We start from the raw sequence: 27,522 nt of genomic DNA on the forward strand, positions 1-27,522 counted from the left end.
AACATTAGTTAACTAATGTTAACTAATGAAACCTTTTGTAAAGTGTTACCAAATTTCCAAATGCTTCAAGAATTTTCCATGGGTCAGTTCAAACACTGTCCTTGCCCCAACTTGAACATATACACAGAAACTTTTTAAACTTGGACAGCAGCAAACAAAGGAAGATTAATTTGTTTTCAGCTTATCTGAACAAATTGTTCCTTGTGGTGCCAGAAAGGTATAAAGCAGGAGACGGAAAGGTTAGGTAGCATAAAGAGCTTGCCGTTTGCTCTAATTTGCTCAAAACAATACCAATACAGGTCAAAGTGATTATGTGACCTATGAAAACGTACACACACACACACACACACACACACACACACACACACACACACACACACACACACACACACACATATATGCAAACACAAACAGGTTAAAAGCTAAACACGCACATTTATGGACCGTAACATCATGCTCTATAAAAATCTCTCACACCAGCACCTATTTAACAGAGAGGTTAAAAGGGGTGACTTACTGTGGTATCCTTCCACCTGGTGATAAAGCTGTTTTCTTTCTCCATTTGCCTAACCTGCTCTTCATTGACCTGTTTTAATGGACCCACACAGATAAACAGAGATTAAAGCCCCAGTGCACAGTAAACAGACCTGCTCACATCCCCAACAGCAAAGTCAGGGCATTTCAACTACTCAAAATGCGTCCCATAAGATGACTTGTTTAAAATAGCACATCAGAAAACTTAAAAGTTGAAGTAGATATTTTTACATTTAGATTACCTTTGCCATCATCTAATGCTCGCTTAAAGCTAAATTTCAAAACACTAGTACTAACACTGTTAAATGTCATCTCAAAGCAAATTTCCATTTATCAAATGTTTTATTTAATTACTGTTCAAAAGTTTGAGGTCAGTAAGATGTTTTTATGTTTTTGCACACTTTACTTAAAGCCTTTATGTATAATTCATTATACAAGTATTTTTAATGCATTAATTATGGCTTGTATGCACCTTATTATGGATTGAATGGTCTCATGTAATCACAGATATAATACATTATAATAAACCACTAGAGCGTATGATGCATTAAGGAATCTGTGAATATTATAATGCATTTTAACTTTGGTTAATTATTTATGAAAATATAATGCATTATAACGTAAGGAGAAAAAGGTTATATTTTATTAAAGGATTGATAAAATTGAGATATTTACTTTGCAGAATGACACAAAAAAAAAACCTGAGAAGATGGCTCATTTGTAACAAAAACAAAACATGTTAATGTGTGTAGTAAACTTAATTTTCACCTGCATGTCATGTAATTCCACATGTTACTTCAGTGGAATTGCCATATTTTTCTCTAGATAATGGTTATGTGTCACAATAAACTTCACGTTTCACACGCTCTCCTTCTTTCCTTCTCTCTAAAAGTACAAGTGCGTGTATGTGTGAAGCCAGGGGAACTATGAAAGTATGAGCGTGCTGAGAGGGGAATTAGCACAGCGCAGCACTGTAAATCCCATTACAGAGGCAAGTGTCCAAGTGCAACACGAACACCGTCCCCTTCTTCACACACTTATACTAGTGCTGTGCATTTCGTGGTGTTGAATGGAAATGCTTTTCACTGTTCATAGCACCATGGATTTTGTCATATACTCTGTAATGGGTAAACAGCCACAGCTTGCCAGTATGATATCGCCCTCTTCAAATGAGGGGTTCGACACAGAGAGGCCTGTTGTTCATCAGTCATGTATTTTCATGAGCAATAATTACACCTGACAGTATACTATTTCTTGAATCTGGATCAGATTCTTCTGTAAGAGACTACTAATGAAGCAGAACCATAATAACTAAATCAAATCTCACGTGTACTAACAAAAGGGTTATAATGGTATAAATAATTAATTAACACCACACACCTGTGAAATCATAAGAACTGCGCTGTGAAAATGTATTTTGGCTCTCATACCGTGAATATGATGCTATGAATATGAGGGAAGTGAATATTGGAGCAGTCTCACATTTAGCAGGCCCTCGGGAATCAATAGACAGATATCAACTAGGTCTGAATCCTGAGAGAGGACACATGTTTAACTCACAGAGAAGAGCTGGGTGTAATTGTTGATGAGGTCCTCCACCACGCGGGTCTCCTGAGCCGTGTGTCCCTCCGTTTGAAACAGGCACGAGGAGAAAACACATGCCAGCTTCTGCGTGCTCATCTGGTTGATGTGCGAGCACCTCTGGATCCTGTGCAGACATAATATATGTGCATAAATATTTGAATACTGGTGGAAAAAAGACATACATAAATCATAGATGAGTAAACACACACTGTCCATACAAGTAAATGCATATATACACTTCTGAATTCACTGAATGAGCCCTCTTTTGTTGGCATGATGTTATTGTTTGCACAACTTTAAGGTAGTTTTATTAAAGCTATGACAGGACGTGAGTAGATTTAAATGAAAGCATATAAGCAACAAAAACAAAGCAGGCAGGTGCAAATGCTGTGTAGACCTGAAGACAACAAAACATTATTATACATAATGGGGGAAATGTTAGGCTACACTCCAAATATGCCAAAAGGGCCAATTAAGCCTTCTTCAAACAATTACAGTCATTACAGGAATATTTTGAGCAATCTGACATTCCCAGTGAGGGTTTGGAGTGGCCATGTTTACTGTGAGCTATTTAACCAGACTTCAAACATCAACAAACTACCAACTGGAAATGTTACTGGCTTGAGAGGTGCTATTGCAGACTGTTGTTGTTGCGTAGAGAAGAAAATACCTGTACAAATGCTGCAGCAGGGCACCAAGAGTTGACCGGTTGACCTTGGGTAAACTCTGAATGTAGGATGAATATTTCTGCACTCTGACCTTCTCGTCCTGTTCATCTGCATTCATGGACAATAAACACTCTTTAAAGGGTAAGTTCACCCAAAACATTTTAATTCTGTCATCATTTACTCACCCTTGTATCGTTCCATATCCGTAAGACTTTCGTTCATCTTCGGAACACAAATGAAGATATTTTTAATGAAATCCGAGAGGTTCTGTCCCTCCTTAGAGATCCAATGCAACTACCACTTCCAAGCCCCAGAACAGTCGTAAAGACATCATTAAAGTAATCCATGTGACTCCAGAGGTTCAACCTCAATTTTATGAAGCAACGCGAGTGCTTCGTTAGTGCAAAAAAACATAATTTACCACTTTATTTATGAAAATATTAATCTGCAAAGGATAATATTATTTTGTAAATAAAGTTTTTTTTGCGCAAACAACTACTCGTGTTTCATAAAATTGAGGTTAAACCACTGGATTACTTCTATGATGTCTTTTCTACCTTTCTGGGGCTTGGAAGTTGTAGTTGTGTTGGATATCTATGTAGGGACAGAAAACTCTGGTATTTCATAAAAAATATCTTAATTTGTGTTCCGAAGATGAACGAAAGTCTTACGGATGTGGAACGACATGATGATTACTGACAGAACCCTTTTAACCTCTAACCCTTTAATGTAGAAATATACTGTGTATCCACACAAAGTTTTGTTTGCATTTTACACAAATGGCAAGATAGAACCTGAAAAATGCTGAAAAACTATTAGACAATTCCCTTAAAGGTGCATTAAGAAATAAATTGTTTTTGTGATCAATCATCTGAATGTTGTACACTGATGAAGACTACACTCAAGGTAATTTTCTATAGTTATAATTGTTTTAATTATGTATGATGCGGGTCACCACCTCTATGTATTTTTTGTTTGTTTGTTTAAATGACAGAGAATCCTCTTGTTCTTTGGCTGCCGCCTCTGTAGATACGCTAGCAGCGTACTAGTGTTTTTAATTGATGCAAAGAGAGAAATTACACAATGGAACACATTCATTATTGTGCTTTACCAGCAGATACTATAGGAGAATCACTATATATACGACTGACAAAGACAAGAAAACAAGTGTAAACATTGGTGCGACACACACAAGGTGAAAAGATTTGATGACGAAGAAAATCCAAAGTAGTGATTCCTAAGTTCCTTTTTTTTTTATTGGACAGGTAAGGGAACAAATTATTGTGTAGGCCGGATTCTAAAACTCACTAGTATCAGTGTATTTTACATGAAACTCTCATTGTGGTATCGGTACTTACAGTATAGTACATGAAGAATAGCGAAGTTAATGCTAAAGAACTACTCAATGCACATTCCATAACAGCCAACTGGATTATAGAGTAGTTTTATCTATAATTAAACACAAATTAATGCTCATTCACAGGAACAGATTAAGTGGTTGGCAGCACTTACCAAGGGCAGAGATCCAAAAAGGGTATAGCTCCTTAGCCAATAAAGCATCTTCACTGTGAGACAGGAAGCTCTTGAGTGTGTCTGTGACATCCTCTGGCCGGTGGTCTTGAACCCGTAGCTTAACAACCCGAGCATCCTTGGTAAAGCCCTGCAGGAGCTGGGCCACACGCCCCGGGTCACCGTTCTTCTGGTAGATTCCCTCATAACACAAACCTGAGCGGAATGGTCAAAGGTAAGAGTTTTGCGAGATAACTTTATAGAGTCCTTACAGTATAAAAAAATTTTTTTCAAAAATTTGAAAATGAAATACAAATTGTTAGATTTCATAGGAATATAAACGATTTACCATATTGGGTGACAAAAGCAATGCAGCTATCCACGATGATAGGAACATCATTTTTATTCATTTGCTGGTTGCCGAGACCCATACCGTCTGTCCTAGCTGCCAGCTGAATGGAAGAGTACCACAGTGCAAAGTCCTGCTTGGTTATGCCATGTATGTACACAGTTCTGTATTTAAAAAGAAAAACACATTTCCAAATATAATTCAAAAGACATTCACAGTACACTACCGTTCAAAAGTTTGGGGTCTAAGATGAAAAGTCTCTTATGCTGCATCAAGGCTGCATTTATTTATAAACATATAATTAAAAACAGTAATAATTTAAAATAGCTGTTTTCTATTTAAATATATTTTTTAAATTTAATTTATTCATGTGATGCAAAGCTGGATTTTCAGCAGCCATTACTAAGCACAGCCACATGATCTTTCAGAAATCATTATAATATTATTTGGTGCTCATCATCGATGTTGTAAACAGTTGAGCTGCTTAATATCTTGTGGAAACCATGACATATTTTATTTCAAAATTCTTTCATGAATAGAAAGTTCAAAAGAACAGCATTCATTTGAAATAGAAATGTGTGTAACATTATAAATAGATTTACAGTCAATCTATTTAGATCAGTTTAATATGTCTGAATTGATTCATTTAAAAAATAAATAAATAAATCTTAATAGTGTGTAGTATGTTTACTAAAACCTCACAATGCAACATAAAAGACTATTGAGTAAGGTGTCCAGTTCACTGTACCTTCCACGCTCAACCATGAGTAAGACCTGAATCTTCTCGTCACCCTCCATTTGAGTGGACACAGCTGAGGAAAAAATAGAGGAAAACCTTTACTGAAGTTGCCCATAACACTATAACCTTGGCATAAAGATAAAAGCACTTAGATAAACTAAAATGGAAAGCATTAAGAGAAACATGAAGTGAAACAAATGATGAGAGCTTTAGTGTTTTGTAAACTTTCCAGCTGGAGTAAGTGAAGCAGAAAGCTGAGTGCTGCTGGTCATTAATTTCTACAGCCGTACATGAGAAAACTGCCTTACCGAACCCATCAGACATGCACAGTTGCACATACACATTCAGAGTCACTGATTCTTTAACTAATCTTTCTCACATCTGTCATTTTTCCACCCTCCTTCTTGTCTCTCTCTTTCCCTCAAGTATCAGACCAATATTTCAAATCACATTCACTGACCAAAGCTGTCTTTCAATCTTTGTATAAAGTTTCATTAATTAATCGAATTTATAAACTCAATCACGTGTGCATTAATTCCGAGATGAATCCATTTCAGAGTAATAAAAACAAAAAACAAAACAAAACAGGTCAAGTGAGAACAAAATTGCTCAATTATTTTGAAACTCCATATCAAACAAAATCTCCCAAAACATATAACTTAAGTGCTAAAAACAAGCACTTTAATTGTTGCACTTTAGCTATTATCAAGGTTGGCAAATTGTGTTTAATAATGTTATTGAAAATGATTTAAAAAAAAAAAAAAAAAGGAAAAAGAGTGCTATTGGACACACAAGCTTTATTAAAAGCCATTACTGAAAAGAGGCAAACATTCACTATCAAAGTTTGATAAAAACAAACAGCACTCACTTCATCCTTTTAACCTCCCTTAAACATTAACGGCCTTAACTTTTATTAAGGAATGAAAAAACTGAATTAAACTAACAGCGTTGTTGTGTTGGGGCTATCATTGAGATTCCAATAACATCTCTCTTGACTCTCTTTTTATTGTTTACACATATATAGAAATCATTTACAAAGGAGGAATGACTTTAGATTAAAGGTAGCGAGCAAGCTTCCTTTCCATTTAATGAGGGTTTAGATGTTGACAGATGAAAGGGAAGTCAATTTTCAAAGTAATTATGCTTAAAGTTCCCAAAGGACAGTGTGCCCCTAAAGTCTCAAGACCACAAGTGAAAACTCTTGATTAGAACAGCACAACAAATGTTGAACTAAAAGATGGGTATGACTTTCAGAATGTCTTAGTATTTGTTTTCTCTCTCTTTTGGTTTAATGTCAGCAACATTTGAGCTGCATGAACTCAACATGTTTGTTTAAAAAAGGTCTCCAGCATGATCTGAGATGATTCAAAGAGCACCTTGAGCTTCAATCTGACCGTCTGTATAAAGAGTTTGGTTTGGTGAGTGGTGAAATAGAAATGTGCAAAATCTGAAATAGTTATTCTTTACCATTATGTGTCTCTGTTTTCAAAATACCAAAATTTAAATGAGTTAAATGAGTTTCATCCCAGATTTGTAACATGGTCTCACACTTTAGGACCCCACTGTACATGAGGCACCTTTTGCTATCTTCAAGAACAACAGATCCTAATACTGTATCAGATCCTAATGGAGGACTTGCATGCACTTCCATGTCACATTTCAGGACCATGGACAGCAACGTTGTTCACAAATAGGGTGAATTCAGGTTGATTGAGACACTTTTTGCCATTGAAATAACTAGGAATAAGTGTCCAAATCAACCTGAATCCACCCAACATTGTCACAGTGTCATTCAGGATGCCTAAAGAAACTATTTTGAGGTGCTCTGAATGTGAATCTCTTTAAAAAGCCTCTTTGTAGACAAAATAATGTATGACTTTCAGATGCCATTTCTATAGATGCTTTTCCATTGATAAAAGGAGGCATTTGACATTGCTCTTCTGTTTGTGGCAGAAGTGCGTAAAAGAGGGTGAGCTGGGGCAAACAGTGAAATGCTAGTCTGTCTATGTCTGTGTCCTAATCTAATTTCACAGAGTTGCAGCCCTTTGAGGCCCATATGTTCTGTCGCTATAGAGATCTTAAACCACTGGAGACGCTTCGTTACCGCGCCACGCTACATTTCAAGGCTTCGCAAACTGTTGAGGCATCACCCTCTTAATCCTGCCCTGAGTATGTTGGCTTTCTGGATTTGATCCTTTTTTGGCCTTGAACGGATTAGTGGAAAAAAAGAGATTCATTGATTTTTCCCGCCTCGTTCTAGCGCAATTGATTGAAAATGTTGCAAATCTGGTCCATGGGTGCCAAGCTCATGTCAACCACCTCCATCCCAAACACGATTGCCATCGGCAACTGCGGTCTCCCTTGGAGACAGGCGAGACGTGTGACCAGACGAGTCTTTTAGAGACGTGGGAACAGAGTCAAACATAAGCACACTGGGAATGTCAATGAGGAAATAATAGCAGGAGACAGAGGAGGTGGCAGAGAAGACTAGGGCTAATTTTTCAGATGAGATTTCAAGAAAATTATCGTGATGCTCAATGTGTCTCAAACTATTACTGTGACACTTCACCTAAAACAGTACTGATCCAATTTGCTGAAAGAATATGAGATATGGACAAGCTTTTCAAACAGATAATCATAAAAATGCCTATTAAGAGGACCTAATAAGTGTGAACGAATTGCTAGAATTGAACCACACATACAAACACACATTCAGAGGTCAGTTTCAGGATTAGTTCACCCAAAAAACGAAAAACCTGTATGACTTTCTTTCTTCTGTGGATCCAGTTACAATTTTTTAAAAAGGATGGAATTTTGCAATTTTAGGAGTATCATAAAAGTGGTTTATACAACTCTTTGTTTGATGAACAGAACGAAATGTTATTCATTATCCACTGTTAATCTTCCTCTCCAGTGAGCTGTTAACTGCTGCAATCAGATCAATGAATCAGCAAAACTGACCTTGAATATCGAATCAGACCGATTTGAGAACAAACCATTCAAACTGATTTTGTAAACGGGAACAAATGATTGTCTGACTCACAAAAACTATTTGTTTGTGATTTGGACATTGCAACTTGTATAATGAACTCTCAAGAATGCCAACAGAAGCAAGGACAGATAAGTTGTTCAGTGAATAACTGAAATTAAATTAAATTAAATTTCTTTTTTTTCTGTTCCTCACCATTGTTGTTATTGTTAACTAAAACTAAACGTTTTAGAAATTGCTATAAAGCTGAAATAAAAAATTTAAAAATATAACTATTAAATGGAAAACTTCACAGTTAGTTGCCAAAGCAACTATTACTAAAATGACTAAAAGAAACATTAAATAAAAGTAATGACAAAAGCACATAACAAAATGACTTAACCCTTTCACACGCTAAGACCTGCAAAAGGGTTAAAAAAATTTACTAAAATGAAAACTGAAAATAGAAAAATAAAAGCAAATTTAAAATATTCCAATAGTATATAAAATATTTTGATAGTATATAAATAATCATAAAATAACATTATTCCTCCAACAGAGCTATCAAATAGATCCAAAAGACTTTATATATACTTCATTATACTGCTATGGTGGGTTTTTTGGTCATTTTAGAGATTAATAGTGCCGGTAACAAGCCATGATAACTTCAAAAACATGCCTATTGTGTTCGACAGAAGTCATATGGGTTTGGAAAAACATGGATGAACTATTTTTTTTATATCTTTCATTCTACTGGTATGTGTGCATATTTGTCCTCACTAAGTTCCTGTAGGCGTTTGAGTTGAAGAACTCCCTCCTCTTCATCTTCATCTCCAGAACAGAAGTAGAGTTCTGAGCCCACCAGAGCAAACCATCCCATTCGCCAATGATAAAGGTCATGACCCTCTTTATAGTGCAGTCGGCCAATAAGCTCACTGTCCTGCCTCAGCAGAGCATCTGCCCTTGCAGGGACAAAACACTAGAAAGAAAGAGAAAAACATTAGACAGAGCAACCGTGTGAGTGGCAGAGAGAAAACATTTAAAAGTCAGGGGCTTGTGCAGATCACACAAATAAGTTTCTAGTGTTTTCTGCCAAACAGAAACTACAACTAACCCTGGAGTTGCATTAAACCGGCATATACAGATAGAAGTACAAACACAAACATTCTTTGAACATTCCCTAGCTGAGCTCTCGGAGTTACGCAAACACTTCAGCCTAGACACTAGCACCTCCACACTTCACTTAAATGGGAATGTGTGTGTGTGTGTGAGTGAGGGATGAGAGGCAAGTGAGATGGATCTGTTTGAAGAAGTAATAGCATATACACCCACTCGCACAAGAAAAACACAAATGCACTCCGACACAACAGGGACAAAGACACAATCAAATGACCTTCAAGAGTCCATGCATATAATAGAGTACGGCTAACACAGCAATTCATTTGTAATCACAGAAACGGCACACTTATGCTAAATCCCTGCAAAGTAAAGTTGCGATAAATCTTCAAAGACTTGTGTGTTAGAGAATGAGTGTCACCTTGGCGATGGCATGCGTCCAATCTTGGTGTGTGTCCGAGGTCTCCGCTCCGAACACCAGCACTCTCTGAGAGCACAGGTACAACTCAAAGGTGAACACTGGCCTGAGGGAGATGTGAAACAGCAATTAACACACACACACACACACACACACAATGACTGAAACACACACATGCACACAGCTGTGAAACAGAAAGGATGGTGATTAATCTCTGTTAGTCTTTTGCTCTTACAATAAACAGCTGAACACAGGAGATTAATCCAGGGGGAAAGGTCACTCTCTTAATGGCTTTAACAGCTCTGACTTGTGGCCCACATTTTTGGACGGGGATATTTTTGTTATAGCAGCGAGAGCAAAACAATCTCAGAAAAATTGGGATTTTCCCAGATAGTCAGGTTAATCGGGTTAGAGGTCGTCAGCATGTTGGTTTTCTCTCATTTCTTTATGTTTGTTAGTGTATGGAAAGTCTGAGGTGGGGTCACATCAAAAATGCTTTCCGTAACCTCTAACCCACAAAAGCTGGTCAAGCGCAAACGAGGGTGTGAGAGAAAGAGAAACCTGTACCCTGTTTCGGTGATGTTCTCAATGTTGCTGATGGCCAGGCTCACCACGTTGCTGACATCAACCCGACCTATGGGGGTGGCGATCTTCTCGTTGTCATAGTAACTAAGAAATCCACCTTCCAACGTACACCAACGGCGGACCATGTCTGAAACATAGATACAAATACATAAACATGAACTTTAACTACTGAGAACTAGATTCAATGACATATTCTTAGCAGTATTTGTTTACTGTTGATTGTTTTATTGTGTTTGTAAGGTGTCCTTGAGTGTCATGTAAGGTGTCTATAAAAAAAAAGTATTATTATTATTTGCTGTTATTGCTCATACTTAGGGATTTGAACAAACTTTGGCACATACATTTTCAACTACTGTGCAAAAGACATGAATTATACCTCAAATTGTGCAGCTTTTTCTAAGTGTCCATCCAGTGTACAATGGAAATTTGGTATGACAGAACTACTTGTAGTATTATTCACTAATACATGTAATGTAAATGTAGCAATGTAGTTTGTCTAGTGGGCGAAATTTCAAGGGTGAAATCCAGTCATTTCAATAGGAAACCACACAATTGGGAATTTCGGAATCCCCAGGCAGATTTCGTTTTATGTTTGTCATGCAAGTTCAGTATGTTGACCAACAGAAAGCTGCTCATTTTGAAAGTGACTTCTGTGTTTGCAGTGCTTCATGCATCGCTTCATGCATCGCTACACTAGAGACGATGCCTGCAAAATTTCACTGAAATGATCTGGCCACTGGCAATAAACTAACTTTCTTAAGTAGCTATATGTATCACTGTTCTTAAAGTCCCCCTGTAGTCAATAATTGCATTGCTTAAAACTCATCTTTGATCACGAAAATGACGTATTTAAACCTTTTTTCAATGCACTTGTTCACTTGCTACTGGTTCAGTCCATCCAGTCAACAATTTTCTGATTATGAGCCCCAAGTATTACCCAATACACCATTTTACCTCACACAGGCCACTTGCTGGGTGCAAAACAGGTTGTGACATGTAAAGTATGATTAAATGTAAATTTATGTTGAGGGGCAAAACGATATGCCTTTTTTCAACATTGAGAGTGTGTTGGGTTACAAAGCACTACTCCAAGTCAATCTGATGAGATAATTTTTACTAAAACCAAAGCAACAGTTTCCTCCCAAAGGATGCATTTAAAAAAAGGATTCAATCAAAGAAAACTGATATTTCATTATGAGAAATATCAGAAACACGGATTTCATTTTGTGAGTGTAAGAATGCCTTTAAAGAGGTGTTTAAAGATTCAACAAAAACATGAATGCTACCAAAAAGCTTTTAAAACCATGTTTCACAGAAAACTGCAGTTTAAATATATCAAAGACACATCAAGGCATGTTAAGGCTGTAATGGGGTATCAACTGTGATATCTGTTCACTGAAAAGCCTCTAAGTACTAAAATCCAAGAGATTCTCATGAATCTGAGAGGGCTTACATTCATCATAAATATTTAACTGAGATGTTACACTCTTTTTCTAACTATTACGTTAGTTAAGTAATACTGTGGAGCTTTGTTAACACTAAAATATTCACAGCATAAGTCATATTCATATACATGTAATACAACTGTCATTTGTCTTGTGAAAACACTGATGGTCTATTTCTGAGCAGAAAGGGTTGTGCGATGTTTTTGGGTTGCTATTAGGCAGAGCTGAGTATTTTAACTTTAACTTTGTGTTACAGGGACACAATATTTTGTTCCTGACAATGCCTCACCTGATTCATCTACAAAACTGGCACTTCTTTTATCCAGTTAGCTAGGGTTTGCGGGGGAACAAACTGTTGTGTCGTAAATATCAGCAGGTAAGAGACACTAAATTATGGGCGAGGAGGGGTTATCTATGTGACATGCAGTGTGATAGTCAACTTTTAAAGAGAAAGTACAAAACAAAATGTTGATCAGTGACAAACTTCAGGTGACAGAGATGGTATTTGGTGACTGTTTGGCAATATCACAACACACTGAATTGGCGTGTACATATATGCACACGGGTCCACAGGCAGCTGGCATTTACTATCAACAACCATCCAATGCGGCTGTCTCTTAGTATTGAGTGTTGTGTATACAATAAATTGCTGGTATTTATTTCCCTCAAACCTCTTCACCTCATCTGTTTGAACCTCTCCAGCTCAAATGCCACCACAATAAGTGTGTGAAAACCCTCTTGTCACTGTCTTTTCATTTTCTTGTTTACAAGGCTATGGATATATTATCTATGAAGCAGTGCTTCCCAGGAACCATGGAGAGAGGTGTCCTTTTCATTTGTCGTTATATTTGAATTGCACTGCATGTTGGCCAGGGGTCTTTGTCAGATTCAACTTCATCAGTGTCTTTATGTGAACTGAAACCATTTATAAAATTTCACTTCAATACAAGCTTGTCGTGGGGTTGCTGAGGTCAAGCCTCTTACAATTCAAAATGATAAAAAGGAGATTTGATAGGCTTTTCACAAGCAAGTTGCACATTTAGATACTCTACAAACATTTAACATGTGCTTGAATCTTGAGGAGGCTTGAAGAACCCATGAAAAGTGTGTAAATCTCCTTTATTCCAGTTGTGTCAAGCTCATTTTCTTCAGATTGGTATACATTCGTATGCCATGGTGGAATTTACCTATGATCATCCAATATTACATGGCTAGAGATGGATGTGCTCTTAAGAGAATCATTCTATTAGGTAAAAATAAAAGTTTTTTGGTAACACTTTCTATGGAGCCTGTTTTTATAATACATTTTAAGGGCATTCTTAATGCCCTTATAATGCATTATAAGGGCATTAAGAATACCTTTATAATGCATTATAAATTCAGGCTTCATAGAAAGCGTTACCATTTTTTTTTTACCTTTAGTATTTTACGTAATAGAATGAGATACAGAGACGGAGATACAGACGCTGTAGCTTAAAAAAAGAAGCTGTACTGTATGTATTACATGGCACATCAGAGCTGCTTGCCATTATCATTATCATTCAAATACATCTTGTTTTGTGTTGTCTGTGCATAAGAAAAAATTATCACCAATATAGTATGGAGTTAGTTTTTTTTTTTTTAAGAAATGTATACTTTTATTCAGCACAAAAATAATTTCAAATAAATAATTTGAAATCCATTTAAATAAAGTTACTCTTTCACAACATTACTGCTTTGACCATTTTTTATCGAAAATAATCTAAATAGTAATATTGGTGAGCAAAACTTATTTTAAAAACAAAAAAATACCAACCCCAGACTTTTGAACAGTAGTGAATAAATTGTATGATATTGTCAGCAAGGGGTTGAAATCAAGATGGAAATAAAAGAACTGGGCTCATTTGCCAGCAGTGTTCTTTAAAAGAGGCAGAGAGCTCAAAAATGGCCTCCTTGGTCGATAAGGGACAGGCAGAGAGTGCAAAAACATGTGACAAGCAGAGAGTTCAAAAACAGCCTTCTTGGCCGATATGGGACAGGCAGGGACTTCAAAAACGGCCTCCTTGGCCGACACGGGACAGGCACAGGAAGTGAATATGGGAGGGAGCGTGGGAATTGGCCAACGAAACAGGCATAGTGCTAATCTGTCATACTCGTCATTATTAATATTGGGGTTTGGAGTCAGCACACTGACATCAGCCCTCATACTTTGGGCTGGACTTTAATCCATGCCCTAATACTTTAGAACCACCACAGGAATGGACACTGGGACTGGCTCACACACCTGGTCAGACTCCTCTCCTGGATTAACTTGGCCCTGGGGGTATGCTCTTTAAGGAATTGATGGCCAGCTCTCACACCTGGTCAGACTGGGCTTTCCTTAGCTCTGGCTTCATCACCTAGTGGTGCTTCGGCTCTTTATCCATGGTGGGCTCAGTAGTGTAATCTGTAGCAGCTGGACCAATCAGACACACAATTATTCATTATATTTAATGAATAATGCAGCAAACCCCCTCACCTAACCACAAAACAAGGTTCCAAGGTGTCTGTGACAACCACCCAAAAAGATAGAACAGGCCCCTGGTTACCATGGCAGCAAAGGCACGCCAGCGAGATAAGACTGGTTTATGATGTTAAAAAAAATGTGGAAGGCACAGGCCATAGTAAAGACACATAAGGCCAATAAAAAAGGACCTCTTTCCATTAATTCTTTCCCTCCGAAAGTTTAAGTTACCATTGGCTAACTGACCCCCTGGAGGTGTGACCTTCACAGAAGTTAAAGGGCGCTGTCGGAGTGACATCCAGTCCGACCACAGGACCTTTCCCCAGTACGCAGCTGCACAGCCGGAGGGGCCTCAAGTTATAACAATTGTAACTTCCTCGACAATGACTGAGTCAGGCCAACATCGCAAGTTCATCAAGAAATTGATTGCAACTTCAACACCATCGACTTGCTAAACCATCAAGGCTTTCTCCTGAGACTGCATCAGGACGCTCGTTCAACGGCTAAGACATTTCAAGTATCATTCATTTAACTAAACTAAACAAGAGGTTTAGTATAAGCTGTTAACAAGGTGCTTTGAAATAAGAAACGGATTCTGTTCAGATGGTTAAAAGACTCTTTTCCATAGCTTCGTTCCGCTGTTTCTGTTTCCAGTTTCATTCATTTTCACTTTCCATTTTACCCATGTTTGCGTGATTGTGTATATGTGTTTGTTTAGATTAGTTATGTGTTTGTGATTCAGGCAGTGTTCACACTTATACAAATGAACCGCACTTGCACCAGAGTTCATTTAAATCGAACCAAAGATCCCAAGTGTGAACACACCCTCAAAGTCCAGCTAGAACACAGGCAAAACGTGACAATATATTAACTATAAAAGTCGAATTACAGAATAATTAGACACACAAAAAAACGAAACTAACCAACTATATATAATTAGGCCAATTTCAAACCACACACATAAGAGAAACAACAATCCAACAACAACAGCTGGTTTATATTGTGCTTTCACATTGTGTTTCTGTTGCGTAACCTGCTGAAAATAAAGATATTCATGTGCTACTGTATTGTAATCAGGAGTTGGCCATTAAGATTTATTACTAACATGATGAGAAATGTAACATGAGAAGTGGGATCACATTCACAACCAGATTGTAATTAATCTACATAGAACGACACTAAACCCCAAACTAGAGCTATACACAAATTAAATCAGCTGGATTCAGACAAAAAAAAAAAAGTGCCACAATAACTGTGCGCTGCTTTCAAGTGTGGTGTGAAACAAAGCTTTGTGTAAAACTGTTGAAATGTATGAGAAAGAACATCTAAAAGGTCAAATCATTTATTTATAATGTGTGAGTAAAATGACTCATATTCATGCGAGTTCGGTGTCTGGACCCAGTATAGCACAGTTCAGATGATTAGTCATCAATAGACGTGCCTCAAAATAAACTTGTTTTATCATTTACACAGGCGGAAACCTCACGGGGGACTTCTTTCATTTGCGGATGGACATTGTTTGCTATGAAAGGGTTGCAACATTGATCCAGATGAAAGAAATGAATAAGCCTCGATTGAGAAGTTGCCCCGGCTCTGAGACACACAGCTACCAGCAGTGACAGGCAATGGGAGCTTGTTTTAGATGCATTATACCCTTCAGAGGATGGGGCGTTTCACAAGTACACGCACACACGGAGGAATACCGCTGCATGATTTATAAAGGGGCAGATGTGGTTGTTTTCTCCTCTTCCCCTAAAAGCACGCTTCCTCTGTGGGTGTCAGCGGAAACTCAGTGAAGACACACACACAAACAATCTCTCGCACAACATGCGCACACACATTAGGGTTGGGAAAAATTCTGAATTTACGAATGTGCTTTCAGTTTATGAGTGTGAATTTGAATTGAATTGGCGACATCCCATAGGATGTGGAACTGGAACTGAAATGAAAGGAAGAGGAATTTACTTAACTGAAATTCTAATTTCATCCAACACAACAAGAACAGATAAGTCAGGAGTTCTGTTTAAGGTTTCTAGCATAATTCATGTTTTTCAGCTCCATTTTAGGAGAGAAAAAAAACGTTAAGTTAGAGCATAAACAAATCTCCCCCCATTGTCCATAAAATTCAAGTTAATTAATTAAAATATGTGAATTATATCCATTAAATATATTTTTTATATATAGGTAGCATTTACAACATTGATTATGTAAATAATGTAATGTTTCTGGACATACAACATATGTTGATTTTATAAAAACATGTTTATGGATATTTCATGAAAAGCATGTAAGGAACATCACATTCCAGGGCCCAGCGCTCTTACTGCAACAGTGGAGAACAGTTTGCTACATTTCAAGTGGATCTGAGTGGACTAGCACAAACAAATGTCCAACACCATTAGATAAGGATGCTAGGACAACTGACAGTCACCTCAAGCGCAGGAAGGACAGGACACCTCACTACACCTAACCTAAAACTAATCCCTAAGGTTTAAGCCAACCGCCATAACAATTCATTAGGACTTTTTGGTTGCATAGTTATTTTAGGAAACCTTAAAAGTGATGTAAACTACACACATTCAATTTCATACTTATTAGAGAAATGAGTATTCTTAGTGGCAGCTTTTTGCAGTGCAACATCTAACATAAATTCAGCTGTTAATGTACAAATGAATGCATGCTTTACAGTTCAATTTTTTTCCCATCTTGTTGGCACTCTATTTGTTTAGAACATTGCCAAAGGTATTCTGGTGGTGGTTTGGAAAGTGAGAAATGCATTGGCAAAAATGTAAAGACATTTTAAAGACTTCTAACTATGTGCTTTCTGCAAATAAATTCCACAGGGGAAAAAAAGGATGAGCCACACTGTGTGCCCCCTCTGATGCCAGCAGCCAATCACAGCACTCGGATTGAGAAGCACTAAATTGCAATCTCCTCCTCTTCAGAAAGGGATAAATGTATCCTTTCAACAGACACTCCTTGTTCTGAGTCTCCAGATCATCCAGTGAGACATTAACAGAATACACTAATGTTTTGAGTCTCAGTCCTGTAAGGGGAGAGACAGAAACAGATCAACAGGTTCTGAGTCTCCCATCTAGAGAGACTGTAACAGATACAACGTTCTGAGTCTCCGGCCTGTGAAGGGAGAGACAGAAACAGATTCCATGCTCTGAGTCTACAGCTTGTGAGGTAGCAACAGATATCACCACGTTCTGAGTCTCCAGTCTGAGAGGAAAGAGACATTAACAAACACTACTTCATCCAGCGAGACAGTAACAACAGCACATCCTGAGTCTCCATGGCAGAGAGACAAAAGCAGATTGACCAAGTTCTCTGGCCCATAGAAGCAGAAGACATACAGACACTTTTGCAACAAGGGTGAACAGGGCCTCATCTCAGTGTTCCAAATTTTAGGACCCTTTGGTGCTCCAGGAGATCAACATCCCACAGAGCTTCATGTTCAAGACTCTTGAAACGGATTCCAGCTCCTTTCCCCACTGCATTGTCAACCAGCACAACCAGTTGAAGACGTCATCGCCATCGGACTGCTCACTCGACCACGTGAAACGTATATATCACTTAACCAAACCTCTTACCGGAGATGCAAAACAAGGTTCTTCACCTTATTAGTTTCAAAGAAACAACAGATAAACCTAAGTGCCACAGCCACACCCAACAATAATCACTTGTATTGTATGCATATGCACTTTATTCCTTTATCATTCATGGAATTCATGTATTAGTTGTGTTGATTTACTCTTATCTTTTTGATAATAACATTTATTGTATTATACTTGTGTCCTCCTTGTGTTGATAATACAGAAGAGGCTCTACAAGTTAACAATATCTCACAAATCCTTCAGATTGGTCAATGACGAACTATATATTGTATATACCTCTGTAAGTACACAAGAACAAAAACAGTACACTACTATGAAGTATGAACAGAAACAGAGGAGAGAGATGAACACAATGAATTGTGAACACTGAATGATTGAAACATTGAAGCATGGAAACACTGAAACAACATTTGAAACATTGACATTTTAATCCAAAATCAGAGGTTCTGATGTGTGTTTTCTGATCATGCCTTACCTTCAGTTTTAGGGAACTAAAAGCAGCGACACTACTAACTCAACTACATTTTTTCCATAGCGTCACAGTTTCTCAGTGTTGCAGAAAAATACGACTCAGATTAAATTATAAATACAAATCATTGCATAGTTAGCTATTTAAAAAGTTATTGCCCCCTAATGTCGGTTCAGTGTAGTTGGCTACTTTTGTTAGTAGCGAGTAGTGTCTGCTTCTGTTATCATAAAAGTGCACACAAAAATGTTGCTACGATTTAAGTGAAGTCAGTGCAACAACCGGACTGCAGCGGATCTAGCAGACCATGCTTTTATTAAAATCCCCAAGACGAAACCATTAATTATTGACATTAGGTTTTATATAGAGCGTTTTAGACCATTAGTGTGAAAGGTTTTAAGGCAACCTCAGTGACATAGCTTTTTTTTTTTTTTTTAATAGTCCTTTTTTTAGAGTGGCACAGAAGATTACTGGCCATTCCCACATCACAATGATATTCTGGTGTCTGGCATGGTTCATGTCCCTCCTCCAATGCTACAAGATTTTTTGCTTTATCACTACCAGGTGAAAATGTAGGTTTAATCACTTTGAAAAGTAATATCACACCTCTGCTCAACAAAGCTGCATGATTTGAGGAGTCATTCAACATGCAAGATAAATTACTTGCTAAAAGTTAAACACTAAAAGGATAGAAGATTTGAGTAGCTCAAATCCTAAACCCTAAGTTTGAGCAACAGTAGTGGTTATTGCCTAAAAAAAAACACATTGTTTTTTGTCTATAAACACCCTTGTGAAAAAGTACACTTAAAAAAAAAAAAAGGAGTATTTATTACAGAAATGATATACTTAAGTGCAAACTGTATGTAATGTTTTCAGACACTTAACAGCATGTCACCTGCAATTAATTGAAAATGTATAATAGATTCAATTTATATTAAAAGGCGCTCCATGAATCGGTTCGATCCAATTAGTTTTTTCTCCTAATTACACAGCCAGGACTATGTACAAACACTTTTTTCAGCACACACACAAAACAGACAGCAAATATTCACAAAATTGTTTGTTTAGGCGTTGTTCTAAATTTTCAACAGCGCTTCACAGAAATACAATGACATTTGGCTGAACTTTAGAGTGCTTTTTTGGCCCTCTTAAGTAGGACTTTTATGTCATTTCTTCATTTCTTCTATTGTCTTTTAAATATGGTTAAAGTATGGTTGCTGCTGAAAGTACTGACAAGAATTTATGGTAAAATAAATTGAATCAATTTAAACTTCAATTCATTAATATTATATTATCTGCAAGTACGATTTAAAAAAAACATTTTATTATTTTTTCACAAGGGGATGTATTTTATCTATACATCTTAAGCTACTGTGGTTTATATAAGAAGTTTCTCCCAAAAAACGTATTTTTCACTGCACTACTGGCAGTTCAGAAAAGTTTTCAGATTCTCATCCACTTTACTAAAGTTTCTTTTGTGCAAAGAGTAATGAGGCATCTGTTTATTATCATAACAGACGTTCTTTAAACTTTCAAACAGTCATCACATTTACTTTTAAGATACTTAGAACTGCATTAAACCATTTTCAACTATCAGAGTCTAATTCTAAAACACAGCTTGCTTATTTCCAGTGCTCATAAACACACACACACACACACACACACACACACACACACACACACACACACTGGTATCGTGGAAAACAGGCAGAGGACCAAAGCGGGCTACCACAGCTTGAGACAGATGTCCCTCGGGATAAAAGATAGAGACGAGCTGAAGAAGAAAGAAGAGGGGGAAAAAACAAGCTCCTACAGTGGAACGTGCTCCAGATGCTTGTGTTACTCCACCAAGAGTCCAGCTTAATGTAGGGCCCTTTACCGTCCCCGTCCCCAGAGAGAACTCCTGTCTAACCACCAGTGGCCCTCTCCAGATGTTTGGAGGAGAACAAAGTGACACAATGGGTGCCAGTGGGACGATGGGGAAACCTACTTGAAAAAACATCATCTTTGGGGGGGGGATTTAGCAAGGAAAAAGAGGGATGGTGTACTCAAGTGCAGGGGGAATAATACTATTGCACAAATACGATGCAAATATTTCCAGCAATGGGTGAGGACAAACAGGAAGTGTAGATGAATATTCATTTCTAATTATTTGGATGAATGAATAAATGAGGAGGTGGGCATTTTGATGGATGAAAGCAAGGACAGACGGACTCACCGGGTCTTCCTTTCCTATCCAGAGTGGCCTTGCCGGCATTCATAGAGCAGTACAGAAATCCATCCATAAAAGAAGGAACATCAGCCGGAAAACTGCTGTCAAGTACTGCTTCCAGCTTAGGAAAATCTATACAGAGAGAGAAAGAGGGGGAAAAAACAGAGAGATTAAAAAGAAAAAAGAGGAACAGCTGATTAGGAATAATCCTATAATGTGGTGAGGATGAGAAATGCTGTTTAAAAGGAGATCAGTCGCATTATATGCAAACCCAGCTCGCTATTCCTGCTTCTTTCAAGTGAAATTCAAAGTTTTTAAAAACTATTTCTGTCAGAAGCATCTTGATAACCAGTCAGTCTTCATCCAAGGTGTGAAATGGCTTTTAAAAGCTAAATTTCATCCATTTTAATATATTTCTGTCTCATTTTCCAAGGTTATTTGTTTAAGGCTTGTAAAACTTCCATCCAAACATTGAAGCTCAAGGTTAGAAGATTCGACTCTGCTCTCCCTATTTGCCTCCTTCACCTTTTACTCCTTTTTCTGCATACTACTTTATCACGTTCGGATTCAATTAGCCACTATGCTCAGGTTCAATTTTCTTCAGGAAGGCCGGCAGTACCGACAAGATTTTAATCACGCACTTCCAGTCGCCAACATGGAAAAAGTTCAAATAATTTTAATTGAAAAGCATTTTAATTGAGGGCTCTTTCTATCCATCCATCTCTTCCCTTCAGCTACTGATACTTCTCTGTTCGAACGAGAAGGATTAAAAGTGGTAATGAGATGGAGGAAAGTCTCTGCACACATGCCTCAAACATGCAAAATGAAAACCTGCATACAGTAAGTATTATGTTCAAATGTATGTGAATGTGTATTTTTCCATTGGACTGTAATAGTCTGAGAGAAACAAAATAACTTGTTGCAAGTTGAATGTGTGTGCATGTGTGTAAGATGATGACTTGAATTATCCGACAGAGAATCACATTTACAAGCCATTAAGTTAATGAGGCCACATCTCCGCACAGATTTAGAGGTTACACAAATGTTGTCCTGCTGTTGTTACGATGTTAGTAAGCTTAACAAAACATTGGCAGAACACTGTAAAACATTTGTGGCTGTGCTGATTGGAGGATTGCTTAATTAGGATCGTTGGCACACTTCCTGTAAAAGCCCCAAATGAGCAATGTAACGACACACATAGACAATCTACAGCTAATTATAGACACGTTCAGGGGCAATGTCGTCTTGAGGTAGGGGTGTGTGTGTGTGTGTGGGTGTGTGTGTGTGGGTGTGTGTGTGTGTGTGTGTGGGTGTGTGTGTGTGTGTGTGTGTGTGTGTGTGTGTGTGTGTGTGTGTGTGTGTGTGTGTGTGTGTGTGTGTGTGTGTGTGTGTGTGTGTGTGTGTGTGTGTGTGTGTGTGTGTGTGTGTGTGTTAAAGTCCTCCAATAGCCTGTGTGAAATGCCAAATGCGATGAAAATTTGACTGCGAGTACCAGGTAGAATTCTTATAAATAATTGGTATTTATGATCTACACTACCGTTGAAAAGTATCGGGTCAGTAAGAATTCAATTCAATTCAATTAATATTTTTATTCATCAAGGATGCATTGAATTGAAGTAACAAATAAGGACATTTATAATGATACAAAAATAAGTGCTGTTTTTTCCCCCCCACTTTCTATTCATTAAAGAATCCTGGAAAAAAAGGGGGGGAAAAAATCAGTTTCCACAAAAAATATTTAGCAGCACAACCAATTTCTACATTGATAATGACATGAAAGGTTTCTTGAGCATAAAAAGCATTTTAAAAAAATCTTTAAAAACTTCTCAATATCTGCATTAAACAAACAATGTTCAATGCCTCTATATTCAGCCCCTTTTCCATCTAAACGTCTTTGTGAAAAAACCTAACAGTTAACTTTGCGAGATAATGTCCATGCTATGTAGTCAAGGTAAAAAAAAAAAAAACCTTAAAAACTTGAAATACTGACCAGTTTACTAATTTGTGTTTGACTAGTTCTACTAAATTACAGTAAAAACAGTAATACTGTGAAATTTTATTACAATTTAAAATAACCATTTTCTATTTTAATATATTAAAATGCAATTTATTCCTGTGATGGCAATGCTGAACTTTCAGCATCATTACTCCTGTCTTTAGTGTCACATGATCCTTCAGAAATCATTTTAATATGATGATTTGCTGCTCAAGAAACATATCTTATTATCAATGTTGAAAAACAGGTTAAAAAAACAACAGAATTTTTGTGGAACATTATAAAGGTTTTTACTGTTATACTGTTATTCAATTTACTTTCCTTGCTGAATAAAACTATTCATTTCTTTAAAAAAAAAAACTTATTTCACAGGATTTTTGCAAAGGACAGTGCTCTGAACACATCATGATGAAGTGACACACAAACACACACCTGAGTGCTTGTTGTGGTAGAGGAACTCCATCTGCAGCCTCTGGCTTGCTTTTTGAGCCAGTAGATATGGAGTGGAGTGCTCAGGGTCGCCCGTCGCACACATCACATCCGCCCCACTGAAAACAAGGGCCATGGTCTGCAGGACATCAGGGTGAACCACTGCAGCACACAGGGCCTTCACACACACACACACACACAGGGGAGCGGAACAAATCACAACTGAGCATCAGTGATAGGAAGAGCACAGCAGCACTTTCAGGCACACAAAGACTACACTGAAACTGACAGCATATGATGAATTAACTAACAACATTGTCAAAAGTACCGCTCTTTTGCGGCTATAAGAAAGGAACATTTGTTGCGTGCGGTTTTATAATCCTGGTATGGAATAACATTGACAGGAAACGGGGCATCCAAAGAAAGAATGCAGTCAGTCCAATTAAAAAGAGATGGAGGGGGAAAGAGTCAATAAATACAATAGTGTGTGTCTCTGAGAGAGTAAGAGAGAGAGAGAGAGAGAGTTGGGCAGGAGTAATTCAGTCGAACACTGCTTTCATCTAAAACAGTACGATCTAGCCAAGCTATCGATCCCCCTCAAACAAGCTAGATCCGCTGGAGAACAAGGACACTGAGACACTAAACCACACACACACACACACACGTACTCCAACGCGGATACCTGCAGCAGTAATAATAAGAACATAATAAGTAATGTTTCTTGAGCAGCAAATCAGCATATTAGAATGATTTCTGAAAGATCATGTGACACTGAAGACAGGAGTAATGATGCTGAAAGTTCAGCTTTGCCATCAGTAGAGTATGTTATTAGCATAACAATTTGAGTGAAAAGATGAACTGACATTTTTTTAATATCAGAATATCTTAGTATTTTGATTTGTCTCTCTTTTTGCAATAACAGCAGCACTCAAGCTGCATAAACTCCACAAGTTTATGTTAAACCTGATGATCATGTTCTCCAGAATGATCACAGATGTATGTCCAAATAGTCACATGATCAGCTTCACTCGTTTACTTGATTTGTGACAGAATTAATAAAGGATATTTTATGCTTTTTGGTTTCATATTAATTTGTTTAACATTGTTCAAGAAACATATAATCACCAGTTCCCTTTCATTTAGCATCTGGATGACCTTAAAATGTTCTTCCAATGACATAAACCCTAAGGGTGTCCCTTAGTCCCTTACATGTTCTCTAGGTCACATTTGCTGAAGAGACTTTCTCTGGAGGTCACTGATTCGAATTGGTGTTGTGGACTATAATCTACTTTTTTTTTAAGATAGTTATTATACATAGTTTACATACAGTTATTATTATATATAGTTTACTCGATAGTTTATATATATATATACATACAGCTGCTGTATAAAAGCTTACAGTTGCATGTGTGCACACAAACAAATTTTTCTGTTTTCATTGATTTTCAACATTCATTTTTTAGTTTTCTATCATACTGAATAAACTATTTTCCATCTGCTAAATCTTTAACACCATCTGCTAAAAGTTTAAACACAAAACTTTTAACATATTTAACATATTTATTACCATATTAATTAGTATGCTTAATAACATTTAACTTTGGCTGGTACCAACAATGTGTTGATTCAGGTTTTTTTTTTTTTTTTTTTTTGGTAGGACAAACCCAACCCACAAAGAACTTTTTGGGAATTGTTGCTTTATCTCATGAACTCAAAACCACTGCCTGTCAGGATGACTCTACTGCTTGAAACTTCAGGCTGAACAAAAGTATCAGAAAAGAACTAAAATAAAAACTTAAAAGACATATATCACATCAGGGCTTAAACAAAAACTTTTGAGTACAGGGAGGATTTTTCTGGAACATTTTGTTTGTGTCTATCCCAGACGTATCCTTCCATTTATAATCTAATCTCACCTCTGTATGTACCTTCACTATATTCTTTATCTCCCTCTCCCTCTCTTTGTCTCTCTCTGACACTCACGCAATCATATAACTTTTTCAGAAGAACCCCTGAAAACTCCCCAGTGCTGCTCTCATCTCACACACGCCTAATCCACAGCTCCAATCCTCTCTCCCCTTCTCGTTTCCTCTCTTTTGCCCCCCTCTCCGGAAAACAAAAGCAGGCTTGATCTGTGTTACTGCTGACGGTGAGGAAAAACAGCATCTTTTGGCTTAGGAAAGAGTAATGCGGACAAACTCAGTAGGAACAATAAACACACACACACACATAACATTATGATGAATTATGCACAGGAAATCCTGTTAACTCATAACACATCCATTATCATCTGTTCAATTTTTTTACATCCTGTTGTCAAATTTTTATTTATTTTTTTACTGTAATTTTAAAGAACTTGCATTGTATTTGCAGTATTTTGTGCTAAGCGAAAATATTCAAAGTAGAATCTTATCATGGTTAACATATCCCTGGCAACCTGTTCTGAAGATTGGTGAGAGCCAGTTACCATGGTAACCTTAATTTACACCTGGGTTACCAGGTGAGCTAGAGCAACAACAGATGTACACACACACGCACAAAACCACCAACACCTCGAGGCCTAATGGGCCTTTTAATGAGGTAGGAAAAAATAACACCAAGTCAAAGGGCCAACGTTAGCGCACAAACTCTCTCACACAAACCTTGTTGAGTTCCTCCTGAGTGTCTAGACCTTCCAGAACTTTCTTGAATTTCCTCTTTTTGTACTTCCTGCTAATAAAGGATGCGCGCTGCTCCATCGATGACTGCTTGCAAAGCTCATTCTCTGGGGGAATATTTGCTGCCCAGAAGCTGTTTGAATTTTTATTCCCAACCTCTAAAAACAGCTAAAAAGAGGAACAGAAAGTCAGGAAAATATATTGCACGGTAAAAAATAACTGCCATGAAAGATCTGCACCTCAATGAGCTCGTTGGTCCATATGCTGCTGTCTAGCTTCATACTGCGGACCTTCGAGATGCCAGGACCCAGGAATCGATGCTGACCTGGAAACAGACATGGATCTGAACTATTCACATCTAAAACAGACAATGCTAAAGGGGTCATGAACTGGAACATCAAAATCTCCTTAATATTTACACAAATAAGAGGTTACGCTACACTAACACATACTCCCGTTTAAAAATATGAGTTGTTGTTTTCCACTCTTCTGAAATGCCATAGTTCATAATCGCCCATTCATGACACCACGATTTTCCTTTAAGTGGCCCTCAGCATACATATGTAAATCAAGGAGGCGTGCTCTGAACAACTCATGTCTTTTCATCAATCACACAAGCAATACTGCTGTTGAGTCAGATTATTGGAAACAATCAAACTATTGGAAAAGCATAGCTGAAGTTTATTTTTAAAGACTTGCCTGAGTGATTGAACGAGAATGTTTGTATGTCTCATTTCACAAAGGACACTTTTCTTAACTACGTTCAACATGCTGCTGTTTTTTCTAAATATCTTGAATTGAAAGCAATGCCAGTGCCAAGTATTTTGTCCTCAGAGGCAATCGTCGTGGCTGCATTGTTTCATTTTAATTTGACTCGGGGCTCAAGAATATACAGGCATCAAAACACACGTCACACATGCTGTGGAGGAGTGTGAGGATATGGTGTGATGAAGTTTGCCAATCGCAGCAGTGGCCGTTAACTTGTGTTTCGTCCCTTGAAATGAAGTGTTTGTGTGGGAGAGTGACATTTTTTTACAAATATTTAAACTTTTTTTGTTAGCTAACATTATAAGCTAACCTCCAGAAACATAATATAAAGATCTGAAAGTGCATTTCATAGCCTCTTTAATTAAATGGTCAATTACAGTATGTAAAACTAACATATACAGATGCTAAAACTTCTTGTTAGCTTAAGCTGTCCTGCTTAACCTTAAAAATAAGTATGACTTCACACTAAATGGTATAAAGCAACGACTCGTATGACACGAATACAGACAGAGTCACACTCATTATAAATTTCATCGTATCCGTTCCAGGCACTCTTTTCTCCAGCCTGCCACAGCTATAATTGCAAATGAAAGGCGCGAAAAAGCCATTAATTGCTAATGAATCATAAGTAATTAATTGTGTTTGTTGGTCTGCTCTGCGCATATATTTCGCTGAACTCCAGGCACTGTCGTAGTTGTTGTTTATGCAAGAAACAGATGAATTAAACATGGCAGGGAGAAACACATATTTGAATATGGAGTGTGTGATTTTCCGGCATAATTAGCAACATTTTAGAGTACCAGTTTGCCATCAAAGATCATTAGAGCCGCCTGAGAGCCGACAGGACTAAAGATGCTTTGTGTACATGTGTGTGTGTGTGTGTGTGTGTATTAAGGACACTCGCTAAGGGTTTTATAGTGCCATTTAAGAAAACTTCCAAGACATGAAACGTTTGTGTCGACAAAATCTTATTAAAA

General features: G+C 37.5%; 1 protein-coding gene and 1 long non-coding RNA gene across 3 annotated transcripts in view; one reads left to right on the top strand and one right to left on the bottom strand.

Annotated features, from left to right (window-relative positions):
- arap2 (ArfGAP with RhoGAP domain, ankyrin repeat and PH domain 2) overlaps positions 1-27,522 on the bottom strand; it is a 93,869-nt gene that overhangs the window by 18,129 nt on the left and 48,218 nt on the right. For both annotated transcript variants that reach the window (XM_082151392.1, XM_082151393.1), the window contains exons 12-24: positions 26,017-26,102; positions 25,763-25,945; positions 23,124-23,298; positions 20,702-20,827; positions 10,453-10,597; positions 9,889-9,991; positions 9,132-9,330; positions 5,393-5,456; positions 4,645-4,808; positions 4,299-4,511; positions 2,789-2,894; positions 2,095-2,242; positions 518-586 (exon numbers count right to left, since the gene is read on the bottom strand). In XM_082151392.1, coding sequence (XP_082007518.1) covers positions 518-586; positions 2,095-2,242; positions 2,789-2,894; positions 4,299-4,511; positions 4,645-4,808; positions 5,393-5,456; positions 9,132-9,330; positions 9,889-9,991; positions 10,453-10,597; positions 20,702-20,827; positions 23,124-23,298; positions 25,763-25,945; positions 26,017-26,102 — 1,781 coding nt within the window. The remainder of the gene's footprint in view (positions 1-517; positions 587-2,094; positions 2,243-2,788; positions 2,895-4,298; positions 4,512-4,644; positions 4,809-5,392; positions 5,457-9,131; positions 9,331-9,888; positions 9,992-10,452; positions 10,598-20,701; positions 20,828-23,123; positions 23,299-25,762; positions 25,946-26,016; positions 26,103-27,522) is intronic.
- Positions 5,463-8,544, top strand: LOC309486664. The gene is made up of 2 exons (XR_014201635.1): positions 5,463-7,088; positions 7,180-8,544. It is a non-coding gene; the product is annotated as an uncharacterized lncRNA (long non-coding RNA).

This window comes from Leuciscus leuciscus, assembly GCF_965113295.1.
Source record: "Leuciscus leuciscus genome assembly, chromosome: 2".
NCBI classification, from domain to species: domain Eukaryota; kingdom Metazoa; phylum Chordata; class Actinopteri; order Cypriniformes; family Leuciscidae; genus Leuciscus; species Leuciscus leuciscus.